General features: G+C 36.1%; 1 protein-coding gene across 1 annotated transcript; it reads right to left on the bottom strand.

Moving 5' to 3' along the window:
* Positions 1–1,402: 1,402 nt before the first annotated feature.
* LOC104532454 (orexin receptor type 2) lies at positions 1,403–21,093 on the bottom strand. The gene is made up of 7 exons (XM_010177677.1): positions 20,920–21,093; positions 19,128–19,371; positions 11,870–11,985; positions 6,365–6,585; positions 4,843–4,964; positions 3,519–3,719; positions 1,403–1,884 (listed from the first exon to the last, which is right to left on the bottom strand). The coding sequence occupies exons 1-7, from the start codon at positions 21,067–21,069 to the stop codon at positions 1,691–1,693; spliced, it is 1,248 nt and encodes a 415-aa protein (XP_010175979.1). The 5' UTR covers positions 21,070–21,093; the 3' UTR covers positions 1,403–1,690.
* Positions 21,094–23,283: the final 2,190 nt, after the last annotated feature.

Genomic DNA, 23,283 nt, shown 5'->3' with positions numbered 1-23,283 from the left:
AACTTTCCACAACTATTTGACAAAGTAAAATAGTTTCTTGAAATACTCAAAAACTAAGCTTACACATAGGAATAAAGGAATTCCTATGACTTTATTTGATGTTTAAACATACTTTCAATTAAGGGATTTCTTCTTTTTCTCTTTTAATAGAAAAAGAAAACCTTAATATACAAACAAATGCATTTTTTTTCCCCTCACTTTGCAGCAGTGTAATCTAGGAGTAATTGCAACTATATCAAGTAAAACATCTATTGGGGTAGGTTAAAGCATATAGTGATTGAGCACTTAATAAAACTATAGCTGTCATTATAGACAGTACATTACATTAGGTCAAAGAAAAACCTAAAAAAAAATTTATGTAAGTTAATAAAAATACACCTTGTCTATGAATAATTGGCTTTTCAGAAACAATTGAATGTGTGAGAATGCCCTGTTTCTAGGATGTCAAATGCTTTTTACTGAAAAACAAATCCTCCCTCCCACCTTACCCCTCCTTTTGAAAAAATCTTAACTGAAACACAGGAATAGTGCCACAGGGGGATCGTAGCTCAGGTTCTTATAGATTAGCCCCTTTCTAACCAACAGGCCACGTTCCCCCAGTAGACTCAGTCTCCAGTGATGCACCATCTTCGTTCTTAAAGAAGAAAAATTGCAATGTGTGGCAGGAAGCCCCAGGCCAGGGAGCTTATCCCATAAGTGGAAAACGGGTGAGTACTTGATCTACTGGTCCAATGATATATCACCTCTATATATTTCCAGAGAGAAACATTTTATCTTAATTACTGAAAAGTCAAAATTTTCTTGGCATGTAAATCTGTTAATTGTTTGTATCATTAGTATTAAATGGCAGCTGAGAAAGAAATAATGAAAGCAAGCAAGATAACCAATGTTTTCTATTCTAAAGATCCTCGGAGATCTTCTGGAGCAACACTTGCAGACATTATGGACTAAAATCAGCTACCAAAGTTAAAATGTACTGTCCTTCACAGGGGGTGACACTTCTTATTCCTATTGGCCTGAGTAGGAATTTTGAGCTTATAGCACCTTTGAGCATCATGTAATTTTTATTAAATTAGTTACTTTTTAGGCACTCAAGTCTGAAGAAAAAAATAATTGTCTGTTTAGTGAAATCTTATGAAAACATATGTGACTTGCAGCATTTTGGTTCATGTCTTAGAAGCATGTCTCTGCTTAGAAAAGCCTCATAGAATCTCTCAAAATCAATCTATCTATCTGAAGTGAAACTTCCATAGAGAATATAGAATTTACTAGAAGTGAATTAGCAGAAAAAGAAGTGCAAAGTAATTCCAGAATATCACTAGTGTATAAGTAAGCATTCCTTGTAAATAAGACACTCATTTATAGAAAGAGGATATAAATAAATGATGTTTGAGACTTCTTTCAAATACTTAGAGTTCTTTATATTATACATTTTAGAACATTCCACAGCATCTAAAATATATAAAAATAAATATCTACAGTATTTACAAAGTATGTTACAATCCAATCTTTAAAAAGACTTGTAAAGACACGTTCTTTAGCTCATACTGAGGTAAGGAGGTTTCTGTAAGACTGAGAAGAAAGGAGAGGCAGTCGTTTCAAAGGAATCCCTTTGTCCATGTGTTGTAGTCTGTAACACAGCTAAAAGCATGTGCCTTTCTCTGGTGGTATTACACATATCGAGCCAAAGTCATCCTTGCTGTAACTCCATCGAGGTAAGTTTAGTTATGCTAGGGATGAATTTGTCCCACTCTGCATTCTCTGTGTTGCCAGTGTTTTCTGCAGAAACCCTCACAGCTTCATCTAAATTTGAAGTCATGTTCATCCCTGGTATGTGGAGATGCAGCTCCACTGATTTTAATGGGTTGAGTATAGCTGGGATACCTATAAGATAAAATAAAGATTTTAAGATTATTTTACTGTTTGTAGCAGATAGATAACTGGCTCACCCCATGGTTGTCACTCTCTGAGCACTATGCAGGTGATGATCCATTATCAAAATGGTCTGCCAGAAAATGTTCCAAATTGCACTGGCAATTTTTAAGTGAAAACTTCCTGACTGAAGTCTAAGGGGATTTCTGATGCAGAAACCTCGATTTTCTTACTTTTAAACATTTTTACTGTGTTCTACCACTTATTTAATATGCCCTATTTGGTAAATTGCCCTGTTCCTTACCAAGATGCCACTGTGACCAGCAGAGTACTACAGCTTCCCGTGTACAAGTCTATCATAGAATCACAGAATGATTTGGGTTGGAAGAGACCTTTAAAGATCATCTAGTCCAGCCCCCACTGCCATGAGCACAGGACAGGAAGGCAGAAGAGAATGATGACAAATAATAGATATAGAACAAAACATCATCTACGGCCGCACTATCATCTGGGTTTCATGGCTGTAACCTTGCTTGTGTTGTCCATATAGGAATGGCAACACTACTGGAGAAGAGCAAGCTGAATTCAGGAAAAAAACCCATTCCTTCTGTAGTAAGTGAAAAGAACATTCAGAGGTAATTTATTTAATTATTTTTAGTTATATATTTTAGGAAGAGAGCAGCTGTCTGGAGATAGTGATTTCTCTGTTATCATGATATGGCTTATATAGTCCTAGCCTATAACATCTGAGATAACTTCTAGACAACCAATGTTCACATCCCTCAGAGAGGAGGGATGAATCCTGCATTTGCAGTCCCCTGCAAAGTCCTGCTGGGATATAACATATAATGTAATGAGAAGAATCAAATAATAAATTATATGCTATTTTCCATCTATTCACAAAGCTAAGGAATTGCACAATCATTTGTGTTTACCCAGAGCTGGGAAATCTTTAACAACCTCTGCCTTTCATTTCGGACTGTGTTAATTTGTTTATCAACCTGGACTGGAGAAAAATTAAGAGTGGCTTCCTAGCTGTTCTTGAATACACATTTTCCACCCAATAGGAAAATGAACAGAAAATGTGAGAAAATAAATTAATGTTAATTTCTTATTTGATCAGCCAGAATGCATGGTAAGCAGATCATTTGAAATAGTGAAGGACATTCAGGTAGTTCAATCTGTACACTCAATTTTGGTTATATTTGTTATGAAATAGACCACAACTTCAGTGAATTAGCTCTGAGTAGAATATAGCTGTTTATAAACATATTGCAACTCCAGACAAAACTATTTTCATAGTTTAAGCTACCTATTCTTTATTTACTTAGGAGTCTAAAGGAAGTAGGGATCAAAATAAAATATTTATATAAAATATGATTACCTTACCCCCTTCCCAATTGCAACTCAGCTTTTGAAATAAATGAGATTAAATTTTATTTCGTCAATATATAACCAAAGTTGTAGCATATTCTACAAAATATGTCTTGCAAGTTACTTTTCTTACAGTCAGTTCTTAGTTGTAAACTTCTCTCATTGCATTGTGCTTGTATTGAAATATTGTTGTATGCACAAGTAAATTTTACTTCCACAGCATCAAAAGACATAGGGACAAATATACTACCAGTGATTAATAGGTGCAGTACCATTTGCCGGAAGTGTGTTTATGTTGGTCAATACAACGTGTTCTGAAAGTTTTGAAACGTTATCAAAATTGCTGATTTGGGTGGTCAAGGATTTCCGACTCTCTGTACTGGCACGACCTCTGGTGAGTCGTTCATCATGGTGACTGCGAATGCCAAAGATGCAACAAGAAAACGCTGCTTTAAATTCTTCTCGAAATTTCCCTGCCAACCACAAAAAAGACTCATGAAAAAACTGTACTATAAGCCATGTTTCAAGAAACTTTAGAGATTAGAAAAAAACAGCTATCTAAAGCACAATTAACCCAAAATACCCAGAGGTTCTTCGAATGCAGAAGTAGGAAATCACAATTTCAACATCTTGGAGAAAGACAGCAAAAATATAACCTTTTTAAGAAGGTATGTGTGGTGTGATATGAAACCTAAATTATTCTTGGCAGAATGGACAAACTAAAATGATTTATGAAATCACAGCATGGATAGTCTACTGATTAATATCATATCTAACAAAAACAAGGAATTGAGCAATTGTAGGCTTAAATGACTAATTTAAGGACTTAAATGACTTAAATGACTGACTTGACATGTGAAATGAGAGGGCATGGCTAATTTGTATTTCATCTTGAATACATTTTAAAAGAAGATTCAAAGTGTTCTACAGCCCATTAGTCTGCTTTTGGGACTTTAGATCGTCCTCATACTACACACCAAAAAAACCCTTACAATGGGTAAATGTGTAGTGGGGACCAACAGACTTTTACCTCCCTGTATTTAGCTGTAATAACACCAGTCTGGGTCCTGGTTCTGCTGTTCATAGCCAAATAAGACAAATACAAACTAAGACAAATGTATACCAATAAGCAAACAGCATCCTGGCTGGTTCTTTGGCCTTGAACCTAGTTGGTACAATCTGGTTATGCAAGTGCTATTAAAAACTCACAGCCTCCAAAATCCAACACTTGCATATAAAATGGCAACTGGGGACAGCCCAGTTGGTAGCCTGTTCTACCTCCCAGACAGCATCTCGGGAGTGTTTAGGGGAATGGTAATTGTTTCAGACCAAGGTCATGCCAGGGAATTCTCTACCAAAATAATGGCATGGACAGTCAAATTCAAGCACTTGGACTCAGGCCCTGTCACTGTTTAGTTTAGTTATAGGTAGATAGCCTGAAGGTAATGGGATACATCAGGCAACTTATTCCAAGAAGAGGATCTAGTTCCCACTGGAGCAGCTGGGCTGATGTTACACAGTCATTAATCTTATTTGCTATGGCTCATTACATTCAAACTATACATTAAATGTGAATTCTAGGTGACTGAAACTTACCACTGAGGAAGTTATAAATAATAGGATTGGCTGCACTGTTTGCATATACAAGCCAGTGTGAGAATGTGAACCAGGCGTATACAGTTTCTCTGTCATCAGCATGATTAAACATCCCAAAAACCCTATGGAAAAAAAAAAAAAAGCAAACCTGAAAGATGGCAAAATTACAAATAATATGAAAAGATTGGTAACTTCTAGCCTAATTTTATCTCTGATGATATATTTGCAGTGGCACAGAAAAGCTGATTCCACACTGGTTGCTTTCTTGAGCCAATGAAGCCCTCTCCCCATCCCTCAGCCTCCTTCGTTGGTAGTTTAGTATAATAGAGACCAGCAGTACTTTGCTTTGCAATGGTACAGACGCATGACTTTTCTGCTAAGTACCATAGTCAATTGGTGTTAGATAAGCCAAAAAAAATGGGAAAAGTTGTTTTTGACCTATTCAAGTCATTGAGATTCCCAGCTCCAGGCTCACGCTCCAATAAACAGGAGCTCTGGAGTTAGAAAGGCACTTAACTGGCCCAAAACCTGAGGGTACAAGCATCTGCACAACAGAGAAGCGTGCTCTGCCCAGATTCCTTAGACTAAACTTTTGCCATTTAAATGAAAATCTAACTACAGGCTTACTCTGCTATTTTTCTTGAGGTAAACTGTGTAGTTTCTCTGTGATTCAGACTGTAGGTGGCCTGAAGTGCCTTTTGCAAATACTTCTGCCTCTCTGCATTGCCTGCCAAGGGACCTGAGGATTAAATTAGGTTTCAGGAAAGTGCCAGATTTGAGTGGGATGTATTTAAGCCTTCAAATCCAACTTGAAACTATTTCTTATAAACAAAAATGTTCCTCAAGCACCAATAAAAGGCTGGTTAGTTTTTAGTATATTCAAATCTCCTGATATATGTCATTATTTATTCCAGAAGTGTCATGAAATATAACTATACCAAAGTCTTAGCCTGTCAAGCACTGTACAGAAAATGGAGTGTAAATAATTATATCTCAAATAAACAGGAGAGAAAAGGTTAAATAAGTAAAACAAAGCTTGATAGGCAAACTAAACGGTTAGCTTAAGGTGTCAAAATTGTACATGATGAGCCTTGGATTTGAATCCAGCATTTCACAGTGCTGGGGGCTAACCCACAACACTACACTCTCCTGATAAACTTCAGCTGCTGCTTTAGGTAAAGACTTCTATGGGTGCATTTACAGCAAACAAGCTGTAACCCTATATAAATGACAGGTTTTAACAAGGAGATAGGCTAGATAATTTTCATGAGGAAAAGCTTGCTAATAAGGGTTCCACAAGCTGGCCTTTAGTTTAAATACTACAAATAGGTTATACATATATTTTTCTTGCATGTTTATTTTCTTGCATGCTTTCTTGTATGCTTATTTTCCCTTTCTTTATTGTGAAATAAGTTAGTTTATCCTTCATAAGTATCTTCCAGAATAAGAGGAATCTAGTAACAGAGGATTGTTTTCAGACAGAAAGCTTTACCAAGTGTTTACATTTTGGGATGAACTTTACCTTTTCAAGACATTGAGAATGCTAATTGGTAGATAGCAAAGTGCAAAAACCAGGAGGACGACCATTAGCATACGTGCTGTTTTCCTTCTTGCACGAATCTGTTTTATTTCAGCTGCCACAGCACTAATCTTTGACTTTGTTGATTGTCCCAGCCCTCGGGGCTGTGCTGAGGACTGTGGAGGCTTCCATTTTTTCTGAACAACAGAAGAAGTTCCTGGGATCTAAAAAAGACAAAATAAGGGGCACTTTGAAAAACTAGCACTGTGGGTAGCTATAACAAGAAAAATAGACATGTTGACGTGCACAATGTAAGTTTGCAGGAAGAAGTAGGGATTTTATTAAATCAATTGATGTAGCTGCAAGAAACAAATACAATTTCAGACATGCTTGAAGCACTGCATAAAAATTGTATTTTATTCAAATACATGGATATATTATAAATTTCTTTACTTTCTGTATACCTTGCCTGGCTTGTGTCTTCAAACTACCACACCAACCCTACTGCTGCAATTATGCTGATATAAAGTTCTATAACGAAGGGTTTTTTGTATGGCAGAGTAGTTTATCCCATTAATAAATTGTATTTTATTCAAATACATGGATATATTATAAATTTCTTTACTTTCTGTATACCTTGCCTGGCTTGTGTCTTCAAACTACCACGCCAACCCTACTGCTGCAATTATGTTGATATAAAGTTCTATAATGAAGGGTTTTTTGTATGGCAGAGTAGTTTATCCCATTAATATGCTGCTAATTTAAGATACTAAATAGATTTTAAACATTGGAAAACAATGATTTAAAGCCTACATATTTTTATGTGCCATAAAACTTCAAAATATGCAATCTAGATGACAATAAAGCAGCTAAAGAAGTTACAGCCTTAGTGTGCATCTCACTGCAAAGCTCTTCAAAACTGAATGCGTGTACAGTGATGAATGGAGAAGAATCATGGAAGAATGCCAAGATATAGGAAGAATTAGGTTAGCCAAAGACACCTTGCAATGGGTAGATGTAGCACCATGCTACTAAAAGAAAGTTCTCAATTTTTGTTTTCTGTGCCTTTACACAAGCCAAGTCAAATAAAGTAATTTTGCTTCAGTTCTTCAAAATTATTTCCTGCCTGCAGCCAAATGTGAAAGACTACAGATGGCAAGGGCTTTCTCAGAGAACTCTATTACAATGATATTTATAATGTTTTCAATGTTATACATTGGAAAAACCTTTTGAGTAGAAATGAGTTTTATTCAAGGGTAGCGCATTTGTCTGCAGGGTGACTAGTCTCATGAGTGCAAAATAATTCATGTTTAAAAGTATCTGCAAAATTTGGATTGTCTTTTGTAGCATTTTAAAAATTAGGGTTTATCACACAAACTGACCAGAAGAGAATAAAATATTGGGTATTTATTTCAGAAAACAAGTAAGCTAAAATTGAAACACTTGTTCTAAAATAAAAGCAAGCACATGCAGAATTTTTCTGGAATAGCTACTATGTATTTTTTGTGAATAGCTTCCTTGCACAGACAATCCCTTAATTTAGCATTTATGTGCACCATCAAACCTGATTTACAACTATTGGAACGTTTTGGCTAAGTTGTGTTGTAATGAACAGGAAATCAATGAAGCAGAACAAGGGATACATTATAACATTTATTTTTTACTAATGTCTCTAAGGACACGAAGCAAAAAACCCCTTGCACTTATTTCTACTGAGGTTTCCCACTCATTCAGCTGAAATCAGCAGCATCAGTTTCATACCTGGACACACCTGTCCTATTGCAAAGGATTTACCTGACTTAGCTGTGGGGTGCAGTACTGCAATGTGCCTTTGCCATGCACAACTGACATAACACGCTATATAAAATTCTGATTTTGGTTTATCAGGGGTACTTTGATATTCTCTTCCTCTAATTTTTGAGTAGAAGCTTTCCTTCCTTTTCAGTCATAGTGAGTTACCATATTTGTAGCAAGAACTGATTGGAAAATGGAGACAGAAGCAGAGAAACTCAGCCCAACCTCTCCCTCCTGATCATGCCAAAGATTCACTTGATGAGCTAGATGCAATTTAGAGGAAGAGAAACAGTATCCGGGCTCAAAATTGTGAATGACTGTTTCTACAGAAAAGTTAGACAAGACTGTTTTTGTGCGTGGCTTGTACCTGTCTGTGCAGGTAGAAGGATCTTTTCTGGTATTTAAGCAGTCTTTAATAGCAAGAGGTGATTAAAGGTAGGGACTGTATACAATGTACAACATCACTGTACTATATATTAAATTGCTAAATCTTCAGGAGTTTGCACTGAGCCCTATTTCCTCAGTCATTACCTCGTATACACCTGGGCTTTGCTACTGCTACACCAACAAGCAATAATACAGCAAGAATTTTATCAGAAAAAAAAATAAAAATAAAAAAGAGCTACATACCCACAGCTGCATTGCTGAAGTAGTATCATCTAAAGAGCATAACACTTCAGAAGTGTGTGTTTGTGTACACAGAAACATTTACAAATATACATTTATATAAGCACACACTTGCGTATTAAGCATGTACAAGTACACACGTCATCATAATGCATATATTTGCTTTTCAGTAAGGAATCAGTTATAGAGACAAATGTGGAGAATTTCTGTAATTCCAATAATTCACTAAAAGCCCACCAGCTGTGTCCAAACTGGTACTAAAAGTTGCATGGTTATTTTCTTATGCACTTTTCTTCTATCCCCTCAAATTATTATCAAAGGGTTTATAACCAGAGGAAATATCTCCAAATATAATAACAGCTTGCAAAGACTTGAAGGGTATGTTTCAGCTGCCAAAATAAAAATGAGTAGGGTTCCTAGCTATGAGTAGGTTTTAGTGTCAATGCATTTGGACATCAGTAAATCAAAGCATACCACATGGAACTTTATAATACAAATTATGTACCAGCATTTTTATCATAAGCCCATTCAGTCTTATTTATTTGTTCAGAAGTTACTTCTAATCTACTTAAAATCCGCAAGAGAACATAGCCTTCTAAGTCACTACTTCCTTGCAAATAATTAAAATAAAGTACTCAAAATCCCTGGTATTTGTGGTGTCATTATTCCTGTCTTTACAAAGATGAATCACTAATTCCAAGATTGTAAAGCTTATATTCAAAGATCTGCATGAAAGATACTATCAGTAATTTTAAGAGCTATTGCACGAAGTATGGTAAGGATAGCTTGTAAATCTGTTACCTTTAGTGATCTGAAAATCTGTGCACACAACACATTCCATTTTAAAGAAGAACCTTTAGAAAAAATGTAAGGTATAGAAAGCATCTACTGTTTGCTGTGGTTTTTTCTATCTTGTACATCAGGAAGGCTCATTGTACCTTGTAGTAGGACCATTATATTTAACTGAAGTTCTGGTAAACAGCATGATTTCTTGACTGAAACTATTTTCAAATAATAAATACATTCAGGGTACTGCATTCATTTGCTATACATGACTGATTATGGCACACCTATTTGACTTAGAAAAACACTTGGTGTCTGCAGCCAAGTCACAGATAATAAATGTACAGCGGTTTTAATTTCACTTAGTGTAGCCTCCTATACATAGTGCTATTATCTATACTAGGAAAAGAGACATCTGTAATTTTGCACTATTGATAGCACTAAGCCTGTAGCAGTATCTGTCTTTTTGCCACTGAACAAAAAGGATCAGCCTAACCTTGTCAGGGAGAATAAATATTGTGAAGAAGAAATAGACCAGCTAATACAGTAGGAGGAAAAAACCCAACAAAATAGGTTGGTTTCCAGTCATTCAACTTCTGCTCCGAATCTGAACCAGCATTTTCAAACTATGTGTGGGTTAAGAACAATTGCTTTGCATTAACTTAATTAATGGACAGCCTGAGAGACTAGGTAGCTTGTAAAGAAAGTACAGAACAGAAGGTTAAAAAGGAATATGATGATAAGGTCATTGGGTGCTACAGGACAGATAACTATTCAGCAATGCAGACCATCTTAGAGCTATGTTAGACAGAACTTAATTCCAAAACTAACTGAGCAAAGCCTTTGTTCTGGTGAAGAGCCCCCTCAAATTGTAAAGGTTAAATTTTACCTTCAAACTATCTTATAAGTGTAAGAAACTAAAAGTAAAAAATAGTAATTTAAAGATAAACAGCAAGACAAACAGCAACTCTGGTTTAACCTAATATGATTAGACATGAGAATAATTGCTATTATGATGAATGGATGATAACAAAATGCCTTAGAGCAGATTTGGTTTTTCCTCTGTTTTACCTATTTGCATGAGATATACTTTATCAGTATAAGATTTGTTTTTTACTTTTAACATACGTATATTCAGAAATCTAAAGTCTACTTGTGATTTCTCTGATGGATCAATTTGAACAGCATGGAAAATGCTCCTGATGTGGCAGTTGTTATGCCCTGGCCAGGACAGCCTCAAATTTGGATGGTATCAGACACAATGGTGAGCGGTGAGAGAGAAATGATTCATGTCCATATCTGGATGGAAATGTCAGCCATTGTTAGAGTCACTTGAGAAGACAGGAGAGAGAATATCTTGCATCATGTCTTCAACAGGATGAGTTTACTGTCGTTTATAGAATGACAGGGCAGGGGATGTCAGGGGACTACAGCCACAGATAAATTCCAGACATGCAGAAGACAGCAGAGGGAACCATAGAGTGATGTGATGTATGACAGATTACAGCTCACATTCCGAAAATTATTCTCAAGCTGACACCACTTAAAATTGCTGGAGGGTGAAAAATGTTTCTGAAAAAATTCACATCATTTTTGCCACTTCAGTTCTAATGTTTTTTGTGTCCTTGCTTGTGAGGTTTTTTTTGTTTAGTATTTTTCTTTTATTTCCTGAACTTTTCATTTTAAGCTTGAAAAAAATAGATATTCACATTAGAAATCATGCCAATTTGTCAATAATTCACATCAAATGTTACTGTTGACAGCCAGCTTCACATCAGGCAACTCCAGTCTCACAGTTCTGATAGCTGGACATTCTAGTATAACTTTTGTTCAGATGAGACCTGCTCTGAACCCGAGACTTCCTAGAATGAAAAACAAAAATAAAAAATTGTACAGACTACAAACAAAATGAGAAGGTCAGTCCTAATTTTTGACTGCTACAGAAGATTTTAGTAGTATAAAGAAGGTCACCTAAGGTATTTCACTAAGCATTTCAGATACAACGGGCGAGATCTTTCCACTGCCTATAAATCTTGCTGTTGCCTTTTTCTCTCTCTCTAAGCCCTTCAGAGACATGAGCAAGAGGAGGTTTAATTCAGCCTGACTGTCTTCATTTATTAGTGCATCTCAGTGCCTATCCAAGGTGACTCTAAGCCTGCAGGGTCACTGAACCTGGTAACAGTGCTGGATGTAAAAATTCAAGTCCTAAGTGATAACATGGAGCATCTAGAGAAGAAGGTTGTACACAGGAATCTGCACACAGTCACAACAGCCATCAAATAGAACTTGTTTTAAATTACTTACCTGGCGACACCACAGCTTTCGAAATATTTGCAAATAGGCCAACACCATAAGACACAGTGGTGCCATGTATGTCACCAGAAAAAAGCAGGTGTGATACATTTTGGGGTAAACCTCAGCTGGAAATAGAATTCAAATAAGAAAAGGGCATTTAAATATACATACATTTCATACTCACTTTAAGCCAAATTATTTATATAGATATGCATGTGTTTTTCAAACAATCTTATAATGGAAGATATATCCAATAATATTATGGCCAGGATTGATTTTTTAATCACTTCTATGCACATTCTGTTTCTATTATAAACATGCTTTTATCTCAAGTATCTTTTATACTACATTATTGCTTTCAAATCACATTATTACTTTAGGTACAAAGTCTTAAGAAGGTTTTTTTTTAATTAAATCAGTGAAAGAACATTTCATTATCTAACTATAGCTAACCAATTATGCAACCTGCCTCATCTTTGGCATATTAACAGGTTGTATAACTGTCTTTCTTTAGTTTTAATTCTACAAAGGCTACTTTGTATCCCTGAGTAAATTGCACAGTCTCTCACCTATAAACGGAGAACGCAGACTACAGCAAGCAAGATGTTAATTGGAGGAGAGACAGACATTTCTTAAATTACTTTTGGTGGCAGAATAAATGTGTCTTAAAGGTATACTCAGTGATTTATTTTTATGATTACAGTAAAATAAAACAGAATTAATTCAGTCGGGTGCTCTAAAGTTAGTAAATTTCCAAGATTATTTTTGATTCAGCTTTAACAATATTGAGTTTGCTACCATTGTGTTCTAGTTTCCTGTGTATCTCTTTTCAAAGGAGAATTTATGAATGTTATTTGGTTAGAGAAAAACATCTTACAAATGCTATGAGTGTATCGTGTCTTTAAGAATGTTGTATTATAAGCTTTGTTGTTAGACTATAGCCGAACGTGCAGTGGGTGCCTGGGAAACCTGCTTTCACTTTTGTCCTTTGGTAATACCAAACATTGATATCAATTATAGCTTAACATTTATGGATGGCCTCAGAAAAGGAATGAGTATTATGCAGAGTGACAATACATAGCAGAAGAGAAACTGCTCACTATATGAGCAGTTAGATTGCACAGTAATCCTAAACATTGCATTTTGGGCTAGAGAAGAGAAGGAATATTTATGTTAATTTCTAGAATTTCTGAATGTTTCAGGATGACAAGATCTGTAACTGAAACTCTGTATTGATTGCAGTTTTAATTTTTTTTTTTTTAAAAGAAAGAAAGAAAGAAAAAAAGAGTAGCATGAGATCAAAACATTGGTGAGTCAAACTTACTTTCTGCCTTTTAGTGTGACTGAGATTGTGGACCCTATCAAACAAGAGGTCCCTTTGCATGTCAGGAGAATCCCTGAGAGTTTGATTAGATGAGGAGATACGCAGACTTGGCCCATAACTCTCATAGCAGGAAGGAGAACACCATCACGTTAATCCCAAACTCGGCCTCAATCCCAGACTCTTGCAATGTCACATTCAGTGTTGGAACTCAAAAAGCCAGCTGGTTCACCAGTCAAAAAACTTCTGTATCAGGGACATGGAAACTTGCTATAGCAAAATCCAGCCCATGTTCACCGCTAGCAAAGGTAATAGAGACTTTGCCATCAACATTTGACTGTTTTGATGGATCAGGGTCCAAAGAATTCAGATGAGCAGCATTTGGCTCCTTACTTGCTCTAAGATCCTGTAGCAAACCAGCTTACCAACTCTTAACTGAGCAGCTGCAGCTACTAGCTCTTGGCAATGTCCCTGGGGAAGGCAGACCATTTGGGGCAGTTTTTTATAAATGGTGATAACCTGACTTTGTATATTGACTGATGATCTCAGAATTGTTTTTGCATTCCAGAAAATGCAGCCTCACAGCAGTTCTGTTAGCCAGGGAAATACTGGCATGCATGCTTCACAGGTGGAGAGATTAAGGAGAAACTGGAGTAATGTGACTTACTGGGATCACAGGAGGTCAGAGCTGAAAGTACATTCTTTCTGCTCAGAAGGAGGTGCCATCTGCCTCATCAATGCTCTGCAGGCAGCCAGGCCCCTTTCAGGTAGAAGGACAGTACATATTTAAAAGGCCATCTGGAGTTTATGGCTTCTAATTTAGCATTCCAAGTAAAGTGAAACATTAAATGAGCCTAGCTATCTGCAAAGAACTGATGGACCAAGTTGGAGGAAGATCCTAACACTTCCCTTTGAAGTTTAGCCACCTGGAAAGTGCCAGCTGCTAAACATCAAAGGAAACCTGGCCCTCCTCCACCCAGGGCAAAGCCCTTTGTAGAACTTCTCCCTAAGGAGCATGACTCTGTTTAGCTTCTCATGCCAAAAAAAGCTTTAAAGCTGTCTGACAATCACAGCAGCACAAAGGAGGAAGGGCTGGTTTGGGATACTGTTCATTTATCAAGTTGGTGAGTTCCAGGATCCTTGAATGAGAACATCAATTAGTCTATGGTCCTGGTGATATATTAGCTGCCTGTGCTGAACCTCTTACTGCCAAGCAGAGGAGAAGAAAAGTGTCTTTGCCTTCCATGGTCACTTAATGGGCTTCAGGACAGTGGCAGATAATTTTTTAGATGGAATAAACATCACTTTAAGAATAAATTAATGATTCTCACATCACTGGCTGCTGTTTTACTGAAAAGAGGGAAGAGGACAAAAAGCAAACAAGTGGTCACAGGGATTGGACTGGGTTGAGATCGACGTCTCTACTCAGTACCAGTCATACAGTATGATTACTGCACCTGAAAAAGGATCAGTATCATAAACCAAATATTCTTCTGTCTGCTGCAGGGGTTATTAAACAAATTTCAAACTTTTCTAAAGCTTCTTTAACAGCACTCTGTTCCAGTCACAGACTGTTGCTCAATGAAGCAACGAAGTAGAAGACTGAAACTATAGCTTCTGGATTTTTGCCAGAATTTTACTATATTTGTGTAACTACATATATAAATACATTTATACATATACATATGTATGCAAACTGAAAACAACCCAGACAGATTCAAAAGGTTTTGACATATCTAGCAAATGAAATATTTCCTTAAGCCACAGGTGCATAATGAAATTGGTGCTCTTGACAGCTTCTCTAAGAACAGGCTAAAACAACAAGACTATCAAGTTTGTGGAGCATCAGTATAGAGTTCCCAGGTTCCCCACTTTCAGCAAGATATCTATGAGGTTTTGGAGCTACCAATAGGAAGAAGCAACGCAGCTAAAAGAGTATACTTTTAGAATAAAACTTAATAAATAAGGATGTTAGGAAGTAGGTGCTCATAGCAGAGAAAATCCGATCACACAACACAATATTTTCCAAACTATGTTCCTATGTCAGAGTGCTTGCAGTTAGCTAAGACTAAAACTACATTTTCAAACCTGATATATTATGCTTGAGTTATCAATTCATGGTAACACCAAGCATAATTTCAGTATTAGCAATATTCTGACTTTTTGCTGCATTAAAATATCCCACAAGTTTTTCCTTAAATTCTGAACACTTCAATAAACAGGATGTATAAACCTTCATGTTATAATGCAATTTCCAGCTATTTGTTTTCCAGAATTAAGAAAATACGGTTTTGTACTATTTTTTGAGTAGTCTAAGAGGAAATAGAACAGAAAGTCTTCCCTTTGTTTCCATTCAACCATCTAGTTTTGGGAAAGGATTATCTCCATATTCTTTTTATCTTTTGCAAAGGGGTTGGCTAATGCACTTTGGCTAACACTCTGTTTGTTAATAGATCTAAGAGAATGTACTTAGCTGACTTGGACACATGGTGAACTCATTTTAATATACATTTCTTTTATTTTGGCACTTTATCATCAAATTCAGCACATAGAAATTAATAGACTATTATAGAACTGTGGCCAACACTGGCTCCTTCAGAGAGTCTGTGTAGGTCACACGCTGGATCCTTTTGCATTCCCAAATAAAATATTGTTATTAGACAGTTCTCAAAATGAAAAACCCTCAGCCTAGAATTGGCAATGCATTTTATATTCAGGAATGCCAGAAGCAATTAAAAAGAAATTGAGCCATGTTTTAGGCTGAACTATTGCTCCATTTGCAGTCACTGGCAGCTCTCCAAAAGCATGCTTGAAATCTTATTAGCGAGGGTGGCCACTATTTTTTCCTCCCTTAAGGAGCCCAAGTATCACAGTGCTGATCAGACCTTCCTCCTAGACACTCATCAGACTTGTATGGATTTCAGCAGCTGGACCGAAGTTTGGGTAGGGTACTGTGATGTCTCCTGCTTTGGCATCTCTGACACTTTCCTGGACATGGCTTCCCACTAGTCCTCCACAGCACCTCATGTTTCAGTAGCTCTGAGTACCCAGAATTAGAATAGACTTCCAAAACACTTTGGAAAGTGTCATTAAGCACTCTCTTTTGCAGTCCCAACCTTGACAATTCACAGTTTAATATCCTTGGGACATACAGTGTACATGATGTCTGTAAAGATTTCATCAGATGTACCTTGATTTTAGACAGCATAAATTATATGTAGCTCTAAACAAAGCAGTAGACACCCAAATATAATCTCTTTCCTCTTCACATAAATTGACTCTCCTATAGGATTTGCTCAGGGTCTTTTGAGAGTGTGCAGTATCTACATCTCCAATTTCTCTTTGCAAATATGGCTTATTCATAGGAACATGAATTTATTTCTCCTTTGACCTTTTAGGTTTTGTTTTTTTTTTTTTTACCCTAGATATTCCCATAGTCAAAAAAGGCAAACCAAAATCCAAGAAAAAGGCAACTATTTTATTTGAAAATACTAGCTTTTTGTTCCTTCTTGTGGCCTCAAGGTTCACCAATCTTTTCAAACTGCTATCCTGTTATCCATGTTCTTTTGTTCTTCTGTTTGGGGGCCTTCTATAGTATTTTCTGTACTTTGGCCCAACTCACTGTCCTTAGACTTTTCCAATTGACTGGAAATTATTTGTGGCTAATGACACTCTATTCTCCATAGTCTGAAAGGGATGTTAAGGTTAATGTTATATGTTGAAGTATAGTGTTTTACCCTCATTGATAATATATGGTTAACTACTTTTACTAAGTAACTGCATGATTTGAGCAACCTACTTGTAACTTAACACACAGGAGAGTTCTTCTGTCAAGTTACTATGATAAGCTATTATTAGGAAGTGGAGAGGATTATTTTTTATGAATAGCTGAAATGCACCAGCAGAATAAGTAGCAATGATGATGCATTATCATTAGAAGAATAATTCATTAAAAAGGCAGCAGGATAAAAATAGGATTGTTATCTTTAGGTGGAATTAAAAGCTTCTCATTTCAGAAAACTCTAACTTTTTAATGTAAAATTATTTTACATTGCATGCTCAACATAAATAAAAAAAAAAAGAAAAAAGTGTTTGGAGTGTTTGCACTTCATTTCTGAAACCACACACAAAAAAACCTTAATTCTATGCTCAAGTACTTGCCTTTGTTATACCCCTTTCAGCTCTGGCATATCTATCGGCTGCAATTACTCTAGCGCAGTACTGAACAAGAGGCACTCTTTAAAATAGTTCCAAGGCTACTTTGGACTCTGTCTTTCGAAAGCAAGATTTTCCTGTTGGGAACCAAAAAGTGGCAAACACAGATCTGGAATGTTGAGATTGTGTTCCCTGAAGAAATGTTCTCCTGACTCCTTAATTAACTAACTAAAGTGCTTTCCATAATTGTAATTTCCTAGGTTGGTTAAAAGAATCTTTGCTGCAGATCTAACCTTGAATTGATGACAACACTTCATAATAGTTCTGCAGCCAAAATGACGGGATACAACTCATGCCTGGAATGAACACTGTGAAAGAACATAGCCCCATAAATACTGCAGCACCTAGCAGCAGACTAGGATACAAAATTGTTTACAGATGAAGAAAGAACACTAGCAGTAAAGATTAGATGTGGTTTCTCCAATGAAACAGCAAGTACCATACTTGTAGCTTAACAGAGGCCTCCTCTAACCTACAAATTTTCAGCACACCTTTGTCCATAATGAGTGCCAGCTACCTAATGGCCATCTCTGCCCCACTGCAGGACTAACTGGGATGAAGGAGATCAAGAACAGGGAATGCGACAGCCAACGTCTTCTCAATGCCCCAGTGGTTCTGCAGAGGCTATTAGCAGGGGAGGAACTTCCACATCAACACATGGAAAAGCCCTCAGCAATTCAAGCTGCTTAAGCTAATTTATCATGATAATTAAGTACAGGTGACCCATTTGTAGTTTATCTTAATTGGTCACAGGACTGAAATCTTCTACAGAGGCAGCTCTGGGAGAGAATCTGATTGTGTTTTAGTCTGACTTGAGGCTATTAAACAGGCACCTTTTAGTTATATGTTTTGGCAAACTTGGCTTTATTTTCCCATGTGTGAATAATGGTATTACTGATGGTCACTATATCCAGTGTCAGAGTCACAGCATGTAACTCAATACACCCTATTAGTGTTGGAGTTATGCCAAGGCCCACCAGAGTTGAGTCATAACCATTCAGGTGGGTGGCTAACACCACTAGTGTGACTGGAGACAAAATAGGAGTAGTTACTCCCTGACAACCCTTATGGGTTCTTACACCTGAATTCAAATACAGAAAAAGTTAGATCCAAAGTTAATCTGGAAAGGCAGAATTATACTTCTTGAGTAGAATAATTTGTAACTGATTACATTTACAAAGTTATTTAAATGATTTTGTCCATGACAAATTTCAAATTGTAGGCTAACTTGCTACCCCATGTCAATAACATCTTTATAAATTCTGTAAGGACATTCAATTTGCATTGAAGTCCCAGGAAATCTATAAAGACTAGTGAAATATCAGCAAAAGCAATATATCAGGTAAACAGAAATTCTGTTCTCATGTAGCTCTTTCCAGAGGCTAAATAGTGAAATCTTTGTAAACCTGCAATGTCCATTGATCACAGAATTATATAAGAATAAGCATTTAAGGGTGGGAACATTTCTACCCTCTGGGAAACATTAACACGGTCAAGAAACAAGCCAGCCTCATTCATTTAAACTTGGTTTCAAATGTACTTTAGGTCTTCGCAACAGAAAAAAAGATGGGATTTGACAGTATTTTGAAAATGGTAGTTCTAGGAAAACTTATATAATTAAGAACATTTTGTGATATGTTTATACAACTTGACTGCATATTAATATGTCCTGATATTTCAATCACATAACAGCAGTACAAATGCAGTCTTTATGGTCAATGACACACTCACCTCCCCAGTGCTCATCACACACTGTGAACAAGGTGGTTTTATTGGCTAATCCTGGGAACACACTGCTGCACTCCATAACAATAGCCTGAGGAATCATTATGATGCAGGACACAATCCAGATAATTATAATGCTGTTCCTTGCTCGCTTGGCTGTGCTTTTAAACATCAAAGGGTGACAAATTGCATACCATCGATCCAAAGCAATGCAGCTAAGTGTTAGTACAGACACAGAGACTGAAACTGTCTAAAAAAAAGGAAATAGTATGTAAATGTCATTTTTTTAGAACTTTCAAAATTATTTATTGTAATTTTTTTCCCAGAGTTTTAAAAAATTATTTCTATATAGTTAGCTCTCTGTCTGCAATTATTAAACAGAAATTATTCCCAGAAAAACACTCCTTTTAAAATCGCTTCTTACAGAATTACAACAGATATCCCCATCTGCTGTAGTCCCACTAGAACAAACAGGACAATTCACAGATTACAGTGCTACCCAAACTGAGTAAGAGAAGCAGGGTCAGATTCTGAAAGAGCAAAATTATGCAACTTAGAATTTGCAAAACTTTATCTGAAAAATTACTTTAAAAACATTCAACAACTACTTAGATTCTTTTTTTCTTTGTAGAACTTTTGTTTGTTTGTTTTCTGTGTTATATTTGGATACCAGAACCATCATTTTGCCTTTTCAATTTTCATGGGAACAATGGAAATTCAGGGTCTCATGAAAAAAACACAACAACCAGCTAAAGGCAGACTGAGTCATTTTACCCTTCTATTCAGTGTAGGAAATAACCCATCATTTTGGTTTTCTTCTTTCAGTCTATACACCTTCTCTTTGGATTTTTCTTTCACTAGAATGGAAGCTTTGAAACAAGTTTTGTGATTTTGATTCTATTGAATAGATGGCACAACGTGGCTCTTCAGCCATACAGGTAACTGCTGAAAATATAAATTGTACTGGGGGCACTGAGCTGATCACCTGCAGACGTTCAGAGTTCTGCTTAATTCTTTTGATTCATAATGACTGAAAGGCCAAGCACTTTTCATTCTACTATGCCCAGTCAGTTCATCTAACCATCTATTCTTAAGAAATATATTTGTCAATCATTTTTATGCAAATGATCTCATAACCAATTAAGCCCAGTGGTGGCAATTATTGCTTAAGGTAGACAATCTGATCAGTTCCCAGTGAACCAGGATACTTTGGCTGGTTCAGTGGTTTAGTGGTTTACTTAAAATACGTAAAGTAAGTCACTAAATATTACTTAAAATTACTTAAAATACTTACTTAAAATACGTAAAGTAAGTCACTAAATCAGTTCCCAGTGAACCAGGATACTTTGGCTATTTCTAAAATATGTAAAGTAAGTCACTAGACATATGAAAGCCCAGACTCCCTTCAGAAGTTCGGGTTCTCTGTCCTGGACACTTATGTAGCTGTTTAGGTCCACACACACACAATATAACTTACTATAATTCTATTTACAGACATTTTTATTGCTTTATATCCCCTCTAAATTATTAAAACAGATCACAAAAAGTGAAGAGCATCAGACAAATGTTCCAGAAAGAGTATTGCCCAAGTGTAAAAATCAGATGAAACAAGAATAATATTTATTAAGCATGAACATATTCACAAGTGGAACAGTCCTTTAATCCTCAGCAGGTATCCTGAGATATCTACTTCAGTAGCAGGGATAGACTTCCATCAGATTATCACTGTTAGGAAGATGCTATTGTTCTCTTTTTTTGTAACATGGGTAATGTATATACAAATGCAGTAAAATAATACCTGTAAGTAGGGAATCACTTTGCAGAGGGGCTGCCCAAAGAACCAAGTTTCTGTGATGTCCACTACTAAAGTTGCTGGAAGACAAGTAATTGTGACCAGAATGTCAGCCAGAGAAAGATTCACTATGAAATAGTTGGTAACTGTCCGCATGTGATGATTCTTCCACACTGCAATGCAAACTGAATTTGGAAAGACAAGTTAGTGAGATAGAAATGACTTAGGGAATGCTTTAACAGGAAAACACTTGGCTTTGCAGAATTAAGGAAATGTTTGTGTCCTTTGTTTAATACAGAATACCTGAATATGCAGTTCAGCATAAGAACCATATGTTGTCTTTGGAAGTGCAAACAAGAGGGTAAGTGAAGAGAGAATCTTAGCACTCAAATAGCATTTTTCCACAGACCACAGCAAGGGAAATAATCTGATATACAAACCAATTTATTTTCCTCTAAGTACCATTTTCACTAGCTATTCACACAACATTCTTCATCTCAATTTTAATGCATTGGCTCTAGTCTATGGCAATACACACCTACATTTGCAGAAGTTTATATTTTTCTTATGATATGTGATGTTTAATTCAAATTGCTACCACATGGAATCTTGTAAATTGGATCAAGATGACAATCATTTTGCTGGGCATAATATATTTATTGCATCTGTGGAGAATCTATAATAGTTGTCTGGGCAACTGTAATTTGAGACAAATAAATAATGGTAATTTTTCCAGTATTAAGTGCTATCCATTTTAAATGTGGTATATTTTTGATGAAGATTCCTATGATCAAGAGCAGCATGTAGCAAACATTCTATTAAGATGTGCCTTTAAAGCTTGTTTTATATCTTTTCTTTTCCCTCTTTTTCAATTTCAAAGGCAACTCAGTCATTTAATATGGTTGCACTAAATTAATAAGCTAATACATTAAAAATGAAAAAATTGAGTCTGAGAAACTAGCCTAAAAATAAGTTTTTTAATAACTTTGTAAGTAAAACCCTGAGAGATTGTAGCAATCAATAGCTTTTGAATGTTTTAGATTCAGTCACCAAAAGCTCTTTAAAAAGTGATGCATGAAATTTTCTGGAAATGCCACAATACTTCTTGTAAGAAAAGAATACAACTCATTGTACATCAAAGATTCTTCTCATGTAAACAATAATTCACCTATCATGCAAATCCAGATGAAGATTCAAATTCTTCTTAATCTGTCAGGATATAACACTATGCTTAATTTAGATATATGAAATAGATCACTGAATGCTAAAGAAAAGTTTGAAGGGTCCTCAAGAGGTTGTCCAAATCTAAAATGGAACCAGCTAGAGTTAAGTCATTCTCTTATGAAACTAGCTAAAACAGCTGGAAAAAAATTACGCAGACTTTAAGGCCCATAAGGTCTTGAGATCAGATGCTGCTTTAGATCCTAAGAGCGATAATGTGTCTGAAAGCTTGAGTCCATCATCCAGCTGCATCAGTTGATCTAATAAAATATATTACTTCATTCCACAAATCTTGTTTTAAGCGCCTAAGTTTTCAGACCAACACACCGATAGCAAGACTATCACTAAACCGTTGTTGCCAAATTTACACTTTAAAATCTGCTATATTTGAAGATATCATGTCTCTCTTACATGTGTTGCAGTGTTTAACTATCTTCCCTATTAAAAAGGAAACAAGCAACCAAAAAAAACAAACAACTTCTAATGTCTAATCTACTTTTCTTTTTGCTGCTAACTATATAACTTTTTTTCCCTGTATGCAGGCAGCAAGGAATAAGAGTTTTTCCTTGTGGCAATGCTTCATATATGTAATGATTGTTACTACACCTTTCTGCAGTTTTCTTTTCAGACTGCACAACTCCAGAACTCTTAATCTTTTACTGCTGGTCATTTTTTGAACTTCTCCAACCATCCTTATTGCTGCTTACTGTACACTCTTCAGACTGGATTGCAACTTTGTTGTCAGAGTGCAGTGACTGAAATCGGCACAATAACTCATTCAAGAACTTACCAGAGCTTTAGCAGGAGCTGTAATTAGAGTACTTCTTTGTGACGGCTATGTTTAGGCATTTAGGAGTAGTTTAGGACAAAGACAGAGGGACAGAGTAGATGGCCTTCAGTTTCTCTAAGAGAAGGTGATTTTATCAACTACCTTTTTAGGGTATAGGCTTCCAAATTTCATCTAAAACCCCTGTTGTGCCACAATACATGTTCTTCAACCATGTCTTCAACATGTTGCAGACATGATTCCAAATTCTATAGCTTGTATAAATTTAATCTTTGATATACACCTATCATGCTCTTATAAATGCAAGTCAAAACCCTTCTGTAAAGCTTTTAACTGTTCATAGAATCATAGAATCATAGAAT

The sequence above is a fragment of the Antrostomus carolinensis genome, unplaced genomic scaffold (genome assembly GCF_000700745.2).
Source record: "Antrostomus carolinensis isolate BGI_N321 unplaced genomic scaffold, ASM70074v2 scaffold28230, whole genome shotgun sequence".
Lineage (NCBI taxonomy): Eukaryota > Metazoa > Chordata > Aves > Caprimulgiformes > Caprimulgidae > Antrostomus > Antrostomus carolinensis.
Note: the sequence above shows the minus strand (reverse complement) of the source record. Positions and strands in the feature narration are given on the sequence as shown.

Bases quoted from the DNA above. Each gene is read 5' to 3' on its own strand.
- LOC104532454 (XM_010177677.1), bottom strand. From the start codon at position 21,069: ATGCGGACAGTTACCAACTATTTCATAGTGAATCTTTCTCTGGCTGAC. The intron at 19,372-20,919 runs GTATTATTTTAC...CCTTTTTTTTAG, and splicing joins AAGTGATTCCCTACTTACAG to ACAGTTTCAGTCTCTGTGTC. The intron at 3,720-4,842 runs GTAAGTTTCAGT...TGTGGTTGGCAG, and splicing joins TATTTATAACTTCCTCAGTG to GGAAATTTCGAGAAGAATTT.